The sequence below is a fragment of the Taurulus bubalis genome (genome assembly GCF_910589615.1).
Source record: "Taurulus bubalis genome assembly, chromosome: 1".
NCBI lineage: Eukaryota > Metazoa > Chordata > Actinopteri > Perciformes > Cottidae > Taurulus > Taurulus bubalis.
In genome coordinates, this window is record NC_136589.1 from 15,028,350 (window position 1) to 15,042,347 (window position 13,998).

The following is a 13,998-nucleotide window of genomic DNA, read 5'->3' on the forward strand; positions in this document are numbered from 1 at the left end:
GTTCTACTTCTCTGTGTTCTTTGATAATCGGATAATGCTGCTCTTCAATAAACAACCAACTTTATTTGATTGAATGAATACAGATTCAAGACATGATGCCTCTTTCCTCTCCTCGCTGAAGAAACAACAGAACATTTGGTTCAAATGCAAGTTCTGACAAATAGTGTTGCACGAAATTGATGCTAGCAAAAGGGTGAATTAATGCACGCTGTACTATCTCAGGAGATTAAGTGAGAGAAATGGCTGAATAGAGAGAAATCGCACAGGGCGAAGAGGACAGACGTATCGTACCTTCAGAGCCTCCCTCTGAGATCTCCAGCAGGTACGTGAGAGCCTCTGAGCCCCCGTTGTCCTGGGGAGGATCTGTCGAGGAATAGATAATTTCGGTTTGGGTTAACTTCATGCATTAAACATCAATAACATGCGGAAAGCATGGCTTTTACGGATTGAGGAAAAAATGGCACAGTATCAGCAAAACAAATGTCATCGATTTTTCAATCCTTGAAGATATTATACAATAACTCATAAACATAATTCTCTGAGCACACTTATTAAACTGCTGCCAAAGGTCTCAGTAGCAAGGGCGCTGCTGAGAAAATTGTTCTACTTTCTATTATTTTCATATTCTATTCTGTACAAAGAGCATTGAAAGATAAAGATAATTTAAGGGCATCGTGATGGTAATAATAATAAATGCGCGCGCACACACACACACACACACACACACACACACACACACACACACACACAGCAGCTATATCACTGAACTGGTTAAGCAGCAGCTGATGTAGAAATTACATTAATGTCCTAAAATGTGACGCGTTTCGCGCCTCTAGAGTCAGATCAACGATCTGAAGGGTCATGGAGAGACATGCGGCACAATCTGTGCCATGTTTACAACATTTGAGAAAGGTCAGGCAGTCTACATGACTGCGGCACTAACTCGGGACAGATGGATGATGGCAGACAATGATGGCTTTTATGGCCGCTCCGGTACATCGGATACATAATGCATAACGCCCGGGAGGCCGCCGGTTATCAGCGTTATTCATGGTGTTTTTTGTAGTATTTTTTTGTCCCCAATTTTTTTTTTTAACACTTTCATCATTTTATAGAGTTACCCTGAAAGGCCAATTCACAAAGAATGGATCGCGACCGCTGATCGCTCCGACTGTGGCAATCGCTATCTGCCCTGCCTCAATGTCCAATTTACAAAAAAATATGTTTCCCCCTTATGATATAAGAGCTCAAACACAGCTATTAAATTCTGCAGCAGAGTGCAATTTTCTCAAACTTTTTTTGACGTGGAAAAGTATAAATGCAGGTCTACCTTGTGCCGATCTTATTCCAATACGAACTTCAGAAAATTGTGAAGCCTTGACCTTCTGGTTTGTTCTTTATACTAACGAGCAAAAAGCGTTGAGCACCCTTGCACGCGTGTATTACAGGATGTGCAACGTATAGCATGCTTGCATGTGTGTGTGTATTACAAAATGTGCAACATATAGCACACCAGCATGTGTGTGTATTACAGAATGTGCATTATATAGCATGCTTGCATATGTATATGTGTGTGTGTGTGTGTGTGTGTGTGTGTGTGTGTTACAGAATGTGCAACGTATAGCCACTTGCATATGTGTGTATTACATAATGTGCAACGTATAGCACGTTTGCATGTGTGTGTGTGTGTGTGTGATACAGAATGTGCAACATATAGGACACTTTCATGTGTGTGTATTACAGGATGTGCAACGTATAGCACGCTTGCATGCACACGTGAGTGTGTGCATCTTTACCCCATGTGATGGTAAATCCGTAGGGTGTCGCCACGGTGACACAGGGTGTGGATGGAGGGCCCGGTTTGTCTGGATTGGTGGTGCAGACCAACACTTCACTGGGACTGCTCTTTCCCTCCATGTTTGATGTTATGAGCTGCAGGAGGAAGGAGGAGGGGGGACACACAAAATAAGAAAAGATGGGAGTGTGATTAATAGGAGCCATTACTCTTTGCTACTTCACCTGTGCGCCTCCGCCTTACCCCATTCAATGGACAATCAATTTGCCTCGCTCCCAGATGTTCACTCTGGATGAACATCAATGTCTGTGTGTGTGTGTGTGTGTGTCTGAAAGTCCATGTGAGATGTTGTTTGAGATGATTGCACCATAATACGCAGATGATAACAAGACACATACAGGAGTGCCCGCCTTAATAAGAACGCAAAAGCCCACTTAGAGAGATCTACTGTCAGTACATTTTGTTTTACAATGTCCTCACATTATGAGCCGCTATGGCGGCTTTTCTAGTGTTCTCTTCCCGCTAAATGGCCGGTGAATAGTCTTCTTTCATGATTGGTTAAACTGCACATCGCATATATTCCTTTGGCCGTTGAAATGGCATTTTTCTTCCTAGATTGTCACCTGGAAAGGTTTAAATCCTTTGAAACATGCAACGGAAAGAGAACATTACTGACTGCAAATAGATCAAGAAAAAAATAAAATAAAGAAGATTAATAGGCAGCTGGGAAGCAGCTTGGATAGGCCAACCTAATTTTGGCTGAACCTTTTAATTAACAGAAGTTGATAGTGTTCGTCTTCCTTTGATGGTTTCCAACTGCTACGCTCTCTGAAATAAGACTGATATTGTGGTGTGGAAGGCGTCAGGTTGATTATGAAAAAATAATAATAAAATCCCAAAATATTCAAAATATTCTCAATCCATAGAGAGATTATTATTATTAGTTGACTCTGTAAACTGTCAATTGTCAAAACTATTCCATTAAAGCATTTTTGGTCGACATAAAAGTAGGGAGGCAAAAAAGCAACAGCATTATCATCACTTTCTGAGCAACAATCCTCCGAATGCTCCACACGCACACTTAAGAGGCAACACACAGGAATGCCTTGGAAGTCGCAGGTTCGATACCCTTTGTTGCATATGTCGTATCCCTCTCCCCTGTTTTCAGCCTGCCTCTTCGCAGATAAACCAATAGCAATAATAGAAGAAATGTTGCCACTTACCCTGAATTTATACTGCGTGCTCCTCTTAAGGCCTTGTACAGTACAGGTCAAGTTTTCTCCAGTGTACTTTGGATGAAAGTCTATTCCCTGTGTGCAATACAGATATAGATACACAGTCAGTAGTCTGTGTGTTTGTTCCTGTCAGCGTGTGTTAGCTTAACTGTACATTTTTGGATTGCATTTGGATGGATTAAATGCAGACTTGAATTATATATCCTTACACTTGTGAGGGAGTGAAGGAGTGTACGGGAGCATTTGGTGCAATTCCCTTCTTCTATACGTGTTCAATCATAATTCAATTCAATTCAGTTTATTTTATATAGCCCAACATCACAAATACAAGTTTGCCTCGGAAGGCTTTACAATCTGTACACATGACATCCCTGTCCCGGGACCTCACATCGGATCAGGAAAAACTCCCCCAATAAAGATAGTAAAAACCCTTTCACAGGGAAAAGGGGAAGAAACCTGAGGGAGAGCAACAGAGGAGTATCCCTCTCCCCGGATGGACAGAAGCAAAAGATGTCATGTGGCCAGAATGAATAATGTAACAGAGTTACAGCACATTCAATGAATGTGACAGAAATGATTCATATAATGAGTAGTAGGCATGGTTCATGATCCAGATAGCCACGATCCATTAAGCAGAAGGAGGTAGAGAGAAGGGGCATCCCAGGGGCAGTGGGAGGAGAAAGCAGGGCCATTGCAGCTGGCAGGACTGGCTCCAGGCCGGTTCTATCAGCAGGGCCATGGCAGTAGCCATAAGCACACAGCGTGGTGTGTGTTTCTGTATCTATGCTCGGATGTCATAGGAATTATTGCTCTGTGCATCTGCTGTTCATTTCCCGAAACTAGTTTGCAAAGTATCATGCCAGCACTATTTCATCGCTTCCTGGTGGAAAATTGCTAATCCTCCCATGTTTCTTCATGTGAGCTTCACATAACTGACAGCATAGAGCTCAATCAAATTTATTTTGATGGAAAAACAACCTAAACTTAATAAATATTATTGCGGTACTCACACTGTTGTCCTCCTGGATCTCGAGTGTGTACTTGAGCTGCTCCTCGCTCGGACTGCCCTCGTGACGCCCCCACTCCAAGGTCACCCAGGAAACCCCCGCTCTGACCAGACGCGGTGCCAGCGGCAGAGCGGGCAGGTTACCCATGGTGTAAAACACCACCTCTGTGCTGAAGCCACTGCACAAAACACATTCAAAGTATATTCAATGCTTTTGTTTTTTATTTAAAACAGCTTAAGCGAATGATTCACATTGTGGATTAATACTTCTGAGGGAAAAGGGATGCACGAGGGAAAGGAGTGCAGGCAGTGCCGGGAGTGCAGGGTTGCAGGTGAGAATGGGAGCGTGGGGAACTCCCAGTGGAGAAAGTGAGAGGGGAAAAGAGCAGCCGTGGCAGAAAAAAAAAAGGATAGATCCTTGTCGGGAGCCAGATGGAAAAAACAGAAAGAGGGGGAGTCCAATTTGAGCGGTGCAGGAGGAAAAGCATTTTAATGTACGAACAGTAGCAGGGGTCAGAGAGGTCGGATTTCTTTTTTTCAGTCAAGGAAAATAGCTCGCAATCAAAAACCAGCATGTGCCTGGTTTGTTTGCGAGTGTCTGTCCGCGGATTCAAAGGGGGAATCGAGCTGAATGATCCATTAAGGCCGCTTTGAGTTCAGCTGGAGATCTAATATCTCCTCGCTCGCCCCCCATCACACCCTCCCTGTCGCCCTAACGACTGCAGGCAAGATGCTCGCCGCCATAATGACACAGAGGAGACGAGAGGAGAGGGGAAATGGAGGGAAAATGAGACGAGGAAGACGACTCGTGCCACATGCAGAATAATAGCAGTGTGTAGTAGACTGGTGCACATCTGCGTGTGTCTCTGTCTAGCACTCCGTCATGCTAATCTGTGTTGTGATACAATTTATTACCAGACTGCAGGTATAGTGTCCATGTTTACTAAAACTATGGTCGGTGACCTGTCGGGTCCTCATGTGGGAAGCTGTCACATTTTCATAAATCCATCCCACCGTGTACGAAGAAGGAGTTATGCCTCCTGTGCTATTTATGATGACATGTGCATGAATACATGTTCCCCTTGAGTGCATCTGTTGTGTAGCACGAGTGTATTCGGCGAATAGGCAACGATACCTTGTGCCAATGTCGTTATGCGCCGCCACTCTGAAGGTGTAGCCGCAGGCGGGGAACAGTCTCGTCAGCTTACAGTGTTTCAGGCTCCCAAAGTAACATTCTCTGAAGACACTGTTCTTCTTTCCCTGCAGAGGAGATAACAGATGCACTTTAGATGGAAAAGACAACAGGGATAGGAGGGGGGAGAATAATTGCAAAAGGAGATTTGAGAAATAAATAAAGTCGATAAATAAAATCCTGAGTAAAGTAAGAAAATGATTGAGGAGGAGAGAAGGGCCCCCGACATGGATTAAAAAAGCATAATTCATATGTTTATTACATCTTCCCTGAGGAGGTGAATATCCATTTAGTGACATCTGTGTTTTTTTTTATAAAAAAGGGGCAGGCGTGGCAGATGACGGACATGAAGAAGAGCGAGCGACAGACTCACCTCGTCCCATTCGAGCAGGTAGTTTGTGATTTTGGAACCGTTGTCGCCTGGAGGCTGCGGACGACGGAGAGAGATGGACGGAGACAAGAGACAAGGGAGAGAGATGGACGGAGAGATTAGCCGAGGACAAAAGAATCAGACAAAATACCTGTCATGTTGTTTGTGATTAGCCAGTATTCTCTGTGGGTGACTGATGCCGCTCTTTATCAGCAACAGGGGGAGTGGATGAGACATGACTTGTGCAGAAGAAGGTCAGAGAGAGAGAGAGATAGAGAGAGAGAGAGAACGAGCAACAATATCTCATTGACTGTAATACTAATAAAGTCAAGCTAGGAGATAACGTTTACTTTCCTCAAAGCATTAAATATAATTCTCGAAAAAAAAGTAAACATGCACACACATGAAAAAACATAAAGAACCCAGACTCTTGATCCGTGGCACTGATTTCTAATAGTTTCATCGCAAATATCATCAGAACCAATTGGCACGTCACTGTGATGTATATTGGGGTGAAATGTGTCACGGTGTGTCTTTAAGATGATAAGACCCGTGCCCGTACCTTCCACTGTAGGGTGAGGGTGCTCTTGGTGCGGTGGGACAGTTTTGGGGTCAACGGAACGTCGGGGGCTCCGCAGTGTGTGGTGAACGAGCCGGCCTCTGAACACGAGCCTCGAACCGAGTTGTACATCGCCGACACCCTGAAACAAGCACACAAGAAGTCTTCAATTTAGTGAAAATCCACAAAGCTAAATCACACTGGAATGTGACAAAACATCCAATGTGGAAATGATATAAAATGCCACGTGGCAACGTCCTTACCGTACGTGGTAGTCCATCGCTGGCCGTAAATCTTTCAGATGGTACTCCAATTCTTCGCCACTGAAACACGCAGACAAAGCACGAAAGGTCACACCAGTGCATTTTGGATGCATTCTCGCATTTAGACCTGGAGCTGGGGCGCGTGTTCCCTACCTGTATATGAGGCGATACTTCCCGTCTCGCCCCTTATCCGAGAGAGAGAGCTCGTAGGAGCAGGACACAGGCATCCCGTTGCTGAGCCTGTTCACCAGCCCCACAGGTGGGGCCCAGGACAGCCCCGCGGCCCGCGCCTGCACATTGGACACCTGTAAAAAAAAAAAATAATGTATATATATATATATATATATATATATATACATATATATATATGAATATGTGGGTAAAATTGTTCTGTCAAGGTATGTCAATAATTTCGAATGTGCACGTAAGTAAGTAAAGTTTATTTATATTGCACATATCACAGACAAAGGTCACAAAGTGCTGTACAGGAGTAAAAAAAAACAACACATAAATTAACCCAAAGTGACCATATATTAAAGCCTCTTTGAGTATCTAGAAAAGCACTATATAAATTGAAATTATAATATCACTGTATGAAATACACAATAACAGAAATGTGTCTGTTCATGTATGTGTTTGTACGTGTACCCGTAAAAAGTAATGCGTCCCTCCTACTTCCTGCTCATGCACATCATCCATTGTGCCGGGAGCGCACGGGAATATTAAAAATGAACAAACACGGGGGGAAAAAAGAGGCCTTCGTGCTTGTGTGTTCAATTTGTGTGTTGCCTGCGAGTGCCGACGCGCTTATGGGATTTTTTTTAAATTGCGGCACATAGTGGGCGAGCCAATTTAGTGTGATTTAGCGCCGTCTGCTGCTCTTCCAGACAGAGCAAACATCCACTGAGCATGGCCATGAATGAGCCTCGAGGGCACCGCTAACCACAGCCGCGTCTGAGAGGACGGCAGACAGACAGGAAGAGACGCGCAGACAGACGACTCACTTTATTGAGAGTCTTGATACCGCAGTGATTAGGTTTTATAAGATCACTTCACACCACATCCACATGCCTGAGAACACCTTCGTCTTCGACAAAGTGGCAGAAAGCGGAAAGAAAAAAGGACACAAAGAAATGAGAAGAGGCTGAGAAACGGAGATAAAAGAGTGAAGGACGCCATTTAGAGGCGTGTGGGTCGTCTTTCCTTTTGACCCTGAGAGGCTGTTCATCCTCTGTAAATGATCTGCATGACAGACTCTGTTCCACTCAGGCCGCCAACTGTATATCAATCACACATGATTATATCTGCTGACTTTTAATAAAAAGGGCCTTTAAACTGAATTTGGCACATTTTTTGCGACGTGCTCTTGACAATTAATCTGCTCGGCAACACACACGCCACAGATGTTCAGGTTGAAGAGACACATTTCCACTCTTGTTATTAAAAAAAAGAATTAAAAAAACATCTTTGTGAATGCTCTACGATGTTGAAGATAAATTAGTTTGTAAAGCTGTATATCTTGCACATAAACATTAAGCTAATACTACTTTTTTATCATTTATAGTTTAAAACTGCAGTATGTCGTAAAATAAAAATAATGAATAATCAAATGTATGTCAGCTTGTGGGAAGGTGATGCATTCAGTTCTGTGCATCTGCCTGTCTTTCCACACCTCATCTCGCTCACTACTGGAACCCTCAGACCGATATCTTTGTGCTCATTTATGGGAAAAAATATTTTATTGACTATATTATCCCGCCACTGACAGCCGACCCCTCACTCTTAAACTGTGTCAGTAAAAAAAGCCATTTCAGGCAAGAACTTCCTCATGTGAGCCTCTGCTCCCGTGTCTGTATGCAACACAGTCGAGTCCATCACAAGGCCCTTTAGCTGCTGCAGGGAGGACTGCGAGACTACAGAATAAATCCACACCAAACTACCGTCTCCTTTATAAATGCATTCAGGTAACAGTGTGTCAAAACTGACTGAACATCATACCCGCAGAGTTTATGACACGAAATAGCAATCAATGACACAAGAAGATCTGAAAATTGTCCTCCCTTTTCCTCTCAGTATCGACTATAATAAACTGTCTGTATCTGCAAAGAGGAGATTTGAGGATATGAGAGCGAATTAATGTCCCAAAGGGGTCTTTCTCTCTCCCTCTCGCTCTCTCCTTGCAGATATCAAATGGTCCAATTGCACATCCTGCTGACCAAACTGCTTTAACCCGGAGCGAGCGATTCCTCTCGACCAAACTATGTCTGCCTGGCTCTGGCTTGTTCAATCTCATTCTCCTTGGGGAAGAAGAAAAAAAAAGAAGGTTTTTCCAGCCGATAAAAGGCAGAGCGGAAAGTGAATGGCCTGGATGAGCTGATGCTGCCCTCATGTGGCCAATGATGAGTTAACCTTCCGGTCACTGCTGTTAGAGCCACACTGTGTGTGTGTGTGTGTGTGTGTGTGTGTGTGTGTGTGTGTGTGTGTGTGTGTGTGTGTGTGTGTGTGTGTGTGTGTGTGTGTGTGTGTGTGTGTGTGTGTGTGTGTGTGGTGTGACTACCAACCTGTGGTTTGTCGATCGTACACAGCATGTCTTGAACACGCTTCCCCTCTGAATCATGATCTGAGGAGACAAAAAGAGAGATGATAAAAAAAAAATCAACAGAAAGTCTGTGTGCATAATTCATGTATTTCAAAATAGATGCAATAGATGCAGGGATTTTGGCAGCGCTGCTTGAAAACGGGGCAGTTGATTTTTTTTTTTATTCCCATAAACCAAAACTGTTGCTCATTGTTGTCCGAGGCCAGCCAAGGTTTGCTTCTCGACGATAACATTGCGGGGTCAATAATTCCACTAAGATACTTAATCATCCCGGGTTGGTCGGCTGTGGAAAAGAAAAAAAAAGAAGAAAAAAAAAAATCCAAAATAGACCCAGTAAAAACAGACCTAAAGTCTAAATACGTGTGCTGCCCAACGGGGTGTGACGCAACACTTGTTTTCTTCAGCATCCGCCGATTTCATTAGTCACTAGATTCCTGACCTCAAGCGAATAAAACGGGGATCACCAGAAAATATATGACTCATATTTCACAGTGTTGCTCTACAATGTTGCTGCTTTAGATTATGGGTTATATAGAAAGAAAACAGGATTACGATATTTCTCTTAATTTCAGTAAATTACCGAGCAAAAAAACCAACACTTCCTGTTTCTCCAATCTGAAGTTTTGTTACTTTTGCCTCTCTAAGCAGGATTTTGGGCGGACTATTCCATTGTAACCCCACACACACACACACACACACACACACACACACACACACACACACACACACACACACACACACACACACACGTCTGGTCCAGTAACACAATGCGTCTAAAGGTGATCTATTGGACACTCGGGATAGTTAAAAGGGCGAGTGAGCCTGTGTGTGTGTGTGTGTGTGTGTGTGTGTGTGTGTGTGTGTGTGTGTGTGTGTGTGTGTGTGTGTGTGTGTGTGTGTGTGTGTGTGTAATGGAAGTCTTTCCCCCTGTGTGATCCCCACAGTTGAGGTTTTTCCGACCAGAAGAGGCCTGCTTTCTCCATCTGAGTCTGACCACTGTAAATCACACGGGGAGCGTGCATGCGTGTGTGTGTTTGAGAGAGAGGGTCAACAATACACGACCTGTTTGACGACGAGTGTGTTCCTGGTACATGACTGCATCCCATTGGCATTAACACACAACCGCTCACACAAAAAAATACTTGTGTATAAAACAGTCCGTGCTTTAAAGATCACTGTATGCTAGGAGTAAGTGATAAATGAGAGATTGTGTGTGTGTGTGTGTGTGTGTGTGTGTGTGTGTGTGTGTGTGTGTGTGCCTAAGTTCCTCTGACAGGTTCTGTGGGGGAGAGGGCCTCACTGTGCCTGGGGGTACACTTATGAGTCATGGCAACAGTGATGTCATGGAAGCACAACCTTAACTTGACCTCCTGTGTGTGTGTGTGTGTGTGTGTGTGTGTGTGTGTGTGTGTGTGTGTGTGTGTGTGTGTGTGTGTGTGTGTGTGTGTGTGTGTGTGTGTGTGTGTTTTGAGGCTGGCAGCGTGAATAAAGTTCAACAGGTGAAGTATACACTCTTATGAGCACGCATTTTTTTTCTCCTTCGTTTTTCCTTTTTATCCGCACATTCATCATCTTACATCCATTTGGACAAAACATAACTTTTCTCCTTCATGGAATGATGACACAATCAGACAGACAGCTCCAGGCAGGAACCGCTCCGAATCGGTTTATTCCACCAATTCATCACAGCTGGGAGACGAAAAAAGAAAACACTGCCCGTGTTCATGCTGCAGTCCTGTAGCTACCTGTCTGCTGTGCAGGTAGCAGGGTTAAGCAGAACAGGTGAAGCTCTGTTGCAGCATCATGTCAGCAAACAGCAGATGTTCACGATCAAACAATGAGCTGACGAACGAGTGCTCCTCTGGGAGTTCAAGGCTTCAAGAACCGGAGAAATGCATTTTACAGTAAAGTTTTGTACGATTAAAGTATGTCTTCACCTAAAAAAATCGTTTGTATAAATAAATTGTATGTATACATATATAGATATAGAGAGATGTATGTACAGTATATATTGTAATACAAAATATATATATATATTTTCAGTATAACCAGTTAGAAATTCCGTACAGTTCTTTGTTGAACGTCTGTGAAAATATCATCTTTTTGTAACTTTTTTTCATTTATTTGTTTATTGGAAACTGTGGTGAGTAAATTTAGGCCAATGGGAGATTCTCAACGTCATTCGATCAATACATTTGCTTTGTCCTCCAGCCCAAAATAACTCCATTTACTGATGAAGGCTATTAGATCAAGCAAATGTAAAAACGTCCCTTTAAAATCTGGGGTTTTATTTAGTATTTTAGTTTTTATATAATTGTGTAGCTTGCTATGTGTCGAGGGCCAAATCAGGATCAGAGGTGGGACCGAGGCAGAGTATTAACTTGAATAACGTTGGAGTCATTGGCTGCGTTACGTAGCTTCTGACAGCACAAACACTTCATTACTATGAAACAAAAGTTGGCTCACACAAAAACTCTGTGACAGAAGAAGAAAGAGATTTTCAGGATATTTCAGGAGAGCAGTAATAAAGTTTGAAAAACACGAGTGCTCTACCTCACCGCTGAGTGTTATGACTCGCTGTGGTGGCTGAATCCAGCTGCTCAAGTGTTTAATAGAGAACAACCACAAGGAGCTATGCTGGCGGCTCTCACACACACACACACACACACACACACACACACACACACACACGCACACACACACACACACACACACACACACACACCTCTGTCCTCACTGTCCCTCACCTCCTCTTCCTTCTGTTTATGTGCTGCCCACGCAGCCTCACTTCCTCTCCTCGTCTGACCTCACATCCTGTCTGCGTCCAACCGTCTGTGTTTGATTACCAAGGACAGCTAGACGGAGGGGCGCAACGGAGCAGCAGGAAAAGAGGAGGAATGGGGACGGCAGCACGCCGAGCCAAAAACAGACGGGCGAGGGATTTAGAGGAAGAGAGAGACTCTGAAGGACATAATGGAGAGAGACAGAGACACACTGAATGATAGATTGGAGAAAGAGAGACACACACACACACACACACACACACACACACACTGAACACTGAAGGACAGACTGGAGAGAGAGAGAAAGAGAGAGAGAGAGAGAGAGAGAGAGAGATAGAGAGAGAGAGAAAGAAAGAGAGAGAGAGGCAAGAGGAGTCTGGGTAAGAGATTAGGTGCAAAAACGCAAGGAAATTGGGAGACAAAGAGCGAGCCAGGGATCAACAGAGAGGAGGAGAAAGGGAGGGATGAAAGGAGAGAGGGCGGAGAGGGTTTAGGAGGATGTGAGGCAAGGATTACGCAAACGCTTGTGACATCATCAGTAGGCGCAGAGTAGATACGCGCCACTCATCTCAACGTACGCAGCAGTAGTTACAGAGTAGTTACCTTCAAATAGAGGATGGATTTACTAAAGCACACTTTTTTTGTTGTCGATGTAATAACGTTGTGAATCGCTCCTTCCTACGCTCTCTATTTCCTCCGGACCTCGCCGCCTCAATCCTCACGCCACAATCTTTTTCTTTTTCTATATGTTACACCGACCTCCACACACTTTAATAAGTGTCATCACTTGAAAATAGTGCCACGGTAGAACTGAGCTACTCCGAACGCGAGGAGGCTGCATTCCTCTTCTCAGATGCAGTCTGTCTGCACCGGGACAGAAAAAGACCTTTAAGGCCTGGAGAGAAAAATGTGAAAAATGTGGCGCTCATTCAGCCCCCACTAATCACACATACTGAGACGTGTGTGTGTGTGTGTGTGTGTGTGTGTGTGTGTGTGTGTGTGTGTGTGTGTGTGTGTCACTGAAAAAGGAACAAAGTGAGATAGGATACTCATCTTCAGAAGCCTCTAATCAGAGAGAGCAAAGCAATGCAAACTAGGCTCGAAGGAAAGAGGGGGAGAGAGACAGAGATGTAGAGATGAGAGAGAAAGAGAGAGAGAGAGAGATGAGAGGCAGGACAGATAGCAGAGGACAGAGAGGAAGGAGTTGAGAACAATTGAGGGAAAGAGGGACACAGACCTTGGATTCCACACTATTATCATCTGCTGTAGCATAGTGAGCATTCCATCTGTTCAACAGCTGGGCCACACACTCACACACTCACACACAGTTGGAACATGCCTGAGATTGTGGTTGTCATGGTGAAGGTCCGGTTCTCATGGCCAGAGCCCTGATCGTTTATAAAGGGGATTAGAGACGGAGAGACGGATGACAGACTGGCACAGACAAGCTGAATAGTAGCTCAAGAATGTGTGAGAGAGAGAGAGAGAAAGCTCATAAAGTCAGAGGATGTACATATCTGAGCTCATATTCAGAAAGGAAGAGATGCAAAGAAGAACTGTGGGTATTATTGTCTGTAAACTGATTGATTGGACTTCATGTAAATAGAAATTGTATAAGAATCCGATACACGCAGCTGGATTTCTGTAGGAGAAACCCAACGTGTGGCGATGTGCAACGATTTCTACAAGCGTGCACGTGCATGAGAAGGACTGCAAAGAGCATTTCTATGCATAAGAAACTTCACAATCCATGCACCCTCCTGTCCAAAGTAATGATGTCAAACTCAACCACAAACTGGCCTGACAAGAGCGAGAGCCAACCTGTCCCATGGCATCAGGAAAGCGAAACTGGATTACACGAACAATATAACCTGTCACTTTAAAGACAGCAGAGATACACAGAGCCTGTGGCAGGGCATTCAGACCATCACAGATGGTCACATCACACCCGTGCCACAGACCTGCGACAGCAACTCTCTGCTAAATAACCTCAACAGCTTCTTTGCACAGCTTCGTCCACACAAGACTCCACCCCCTCCCCACGATCAGGTTCTGTGCCTGTCTGCTGTCAGTGTGAAGAGGACTCTCTCCACTATCAACACCCGCAAGGCAACAGGTTCAGACAACATCCCTGGTTGTGTGTTGACGGACTGCGCAGAGGAGCTTAAGGATGTCTTGACGGATGTCTTTAATACT

The 13,998-nt window shown here is 44.2% G+C and overlaps 1 protein-coding gene across 1 annotated transcript in view; it reads right to left on the minus strand.

The window, feature by feature from the left end:
- fndc3ba (fibronectin type III domain containing 3Ba) overlaps nucleotides 1-13,998 on the minus strand; it is a gene marked incomplete at both ends in the record, with an annotated part of 61,888 nt that overhangs the window by 18,607 nt on the left and 29,283 nt on the right. The window contains 10 exons of the mRNA XM_079236788.1: nucleotides 292-363; nucleotides 1,797-1,932; nucleotides 3,019-3,105; nucleotides 4,041-4,215; nucleotides 5,172-5,296; nucleotides 5,602-5,655; nucleotides 6,161-6,299; nucleotides 6,421-6,480; nucleotides 6,574-6,725; nucleotides 8,982-9,040. Of these exons, the coding sequence (XP_079092914.1) occupies nucleotides 292-363; nucleotides 1,797-1,932; nucleotides 3,019-3,105; nucleotides 4,041-4,215; nucleotides 5,172-5,296; nucleotides 5,602-5,655; nucleotides 6,161-6,299; nucleotides 6,421-6,480; nucleotides 6,574-6,725; nucleotides 8,982-9,040 (1,059 nt within the window). The remainder of the gene's footprint in view (nucleotides 1-291; nucleotides 364-1,796; nucleotides 1,933-3,018; nucleotides 3,106-4,040; nucleotides 4,216-5,171; nucleotides 5,297-5,601; nucleotides 5,656-6,160; nucleotides 6,300-6,420; nucleotides 6,481-6,573; nucleotides 6,726-8,981; nucleotides 9,041-13,998) is intronic.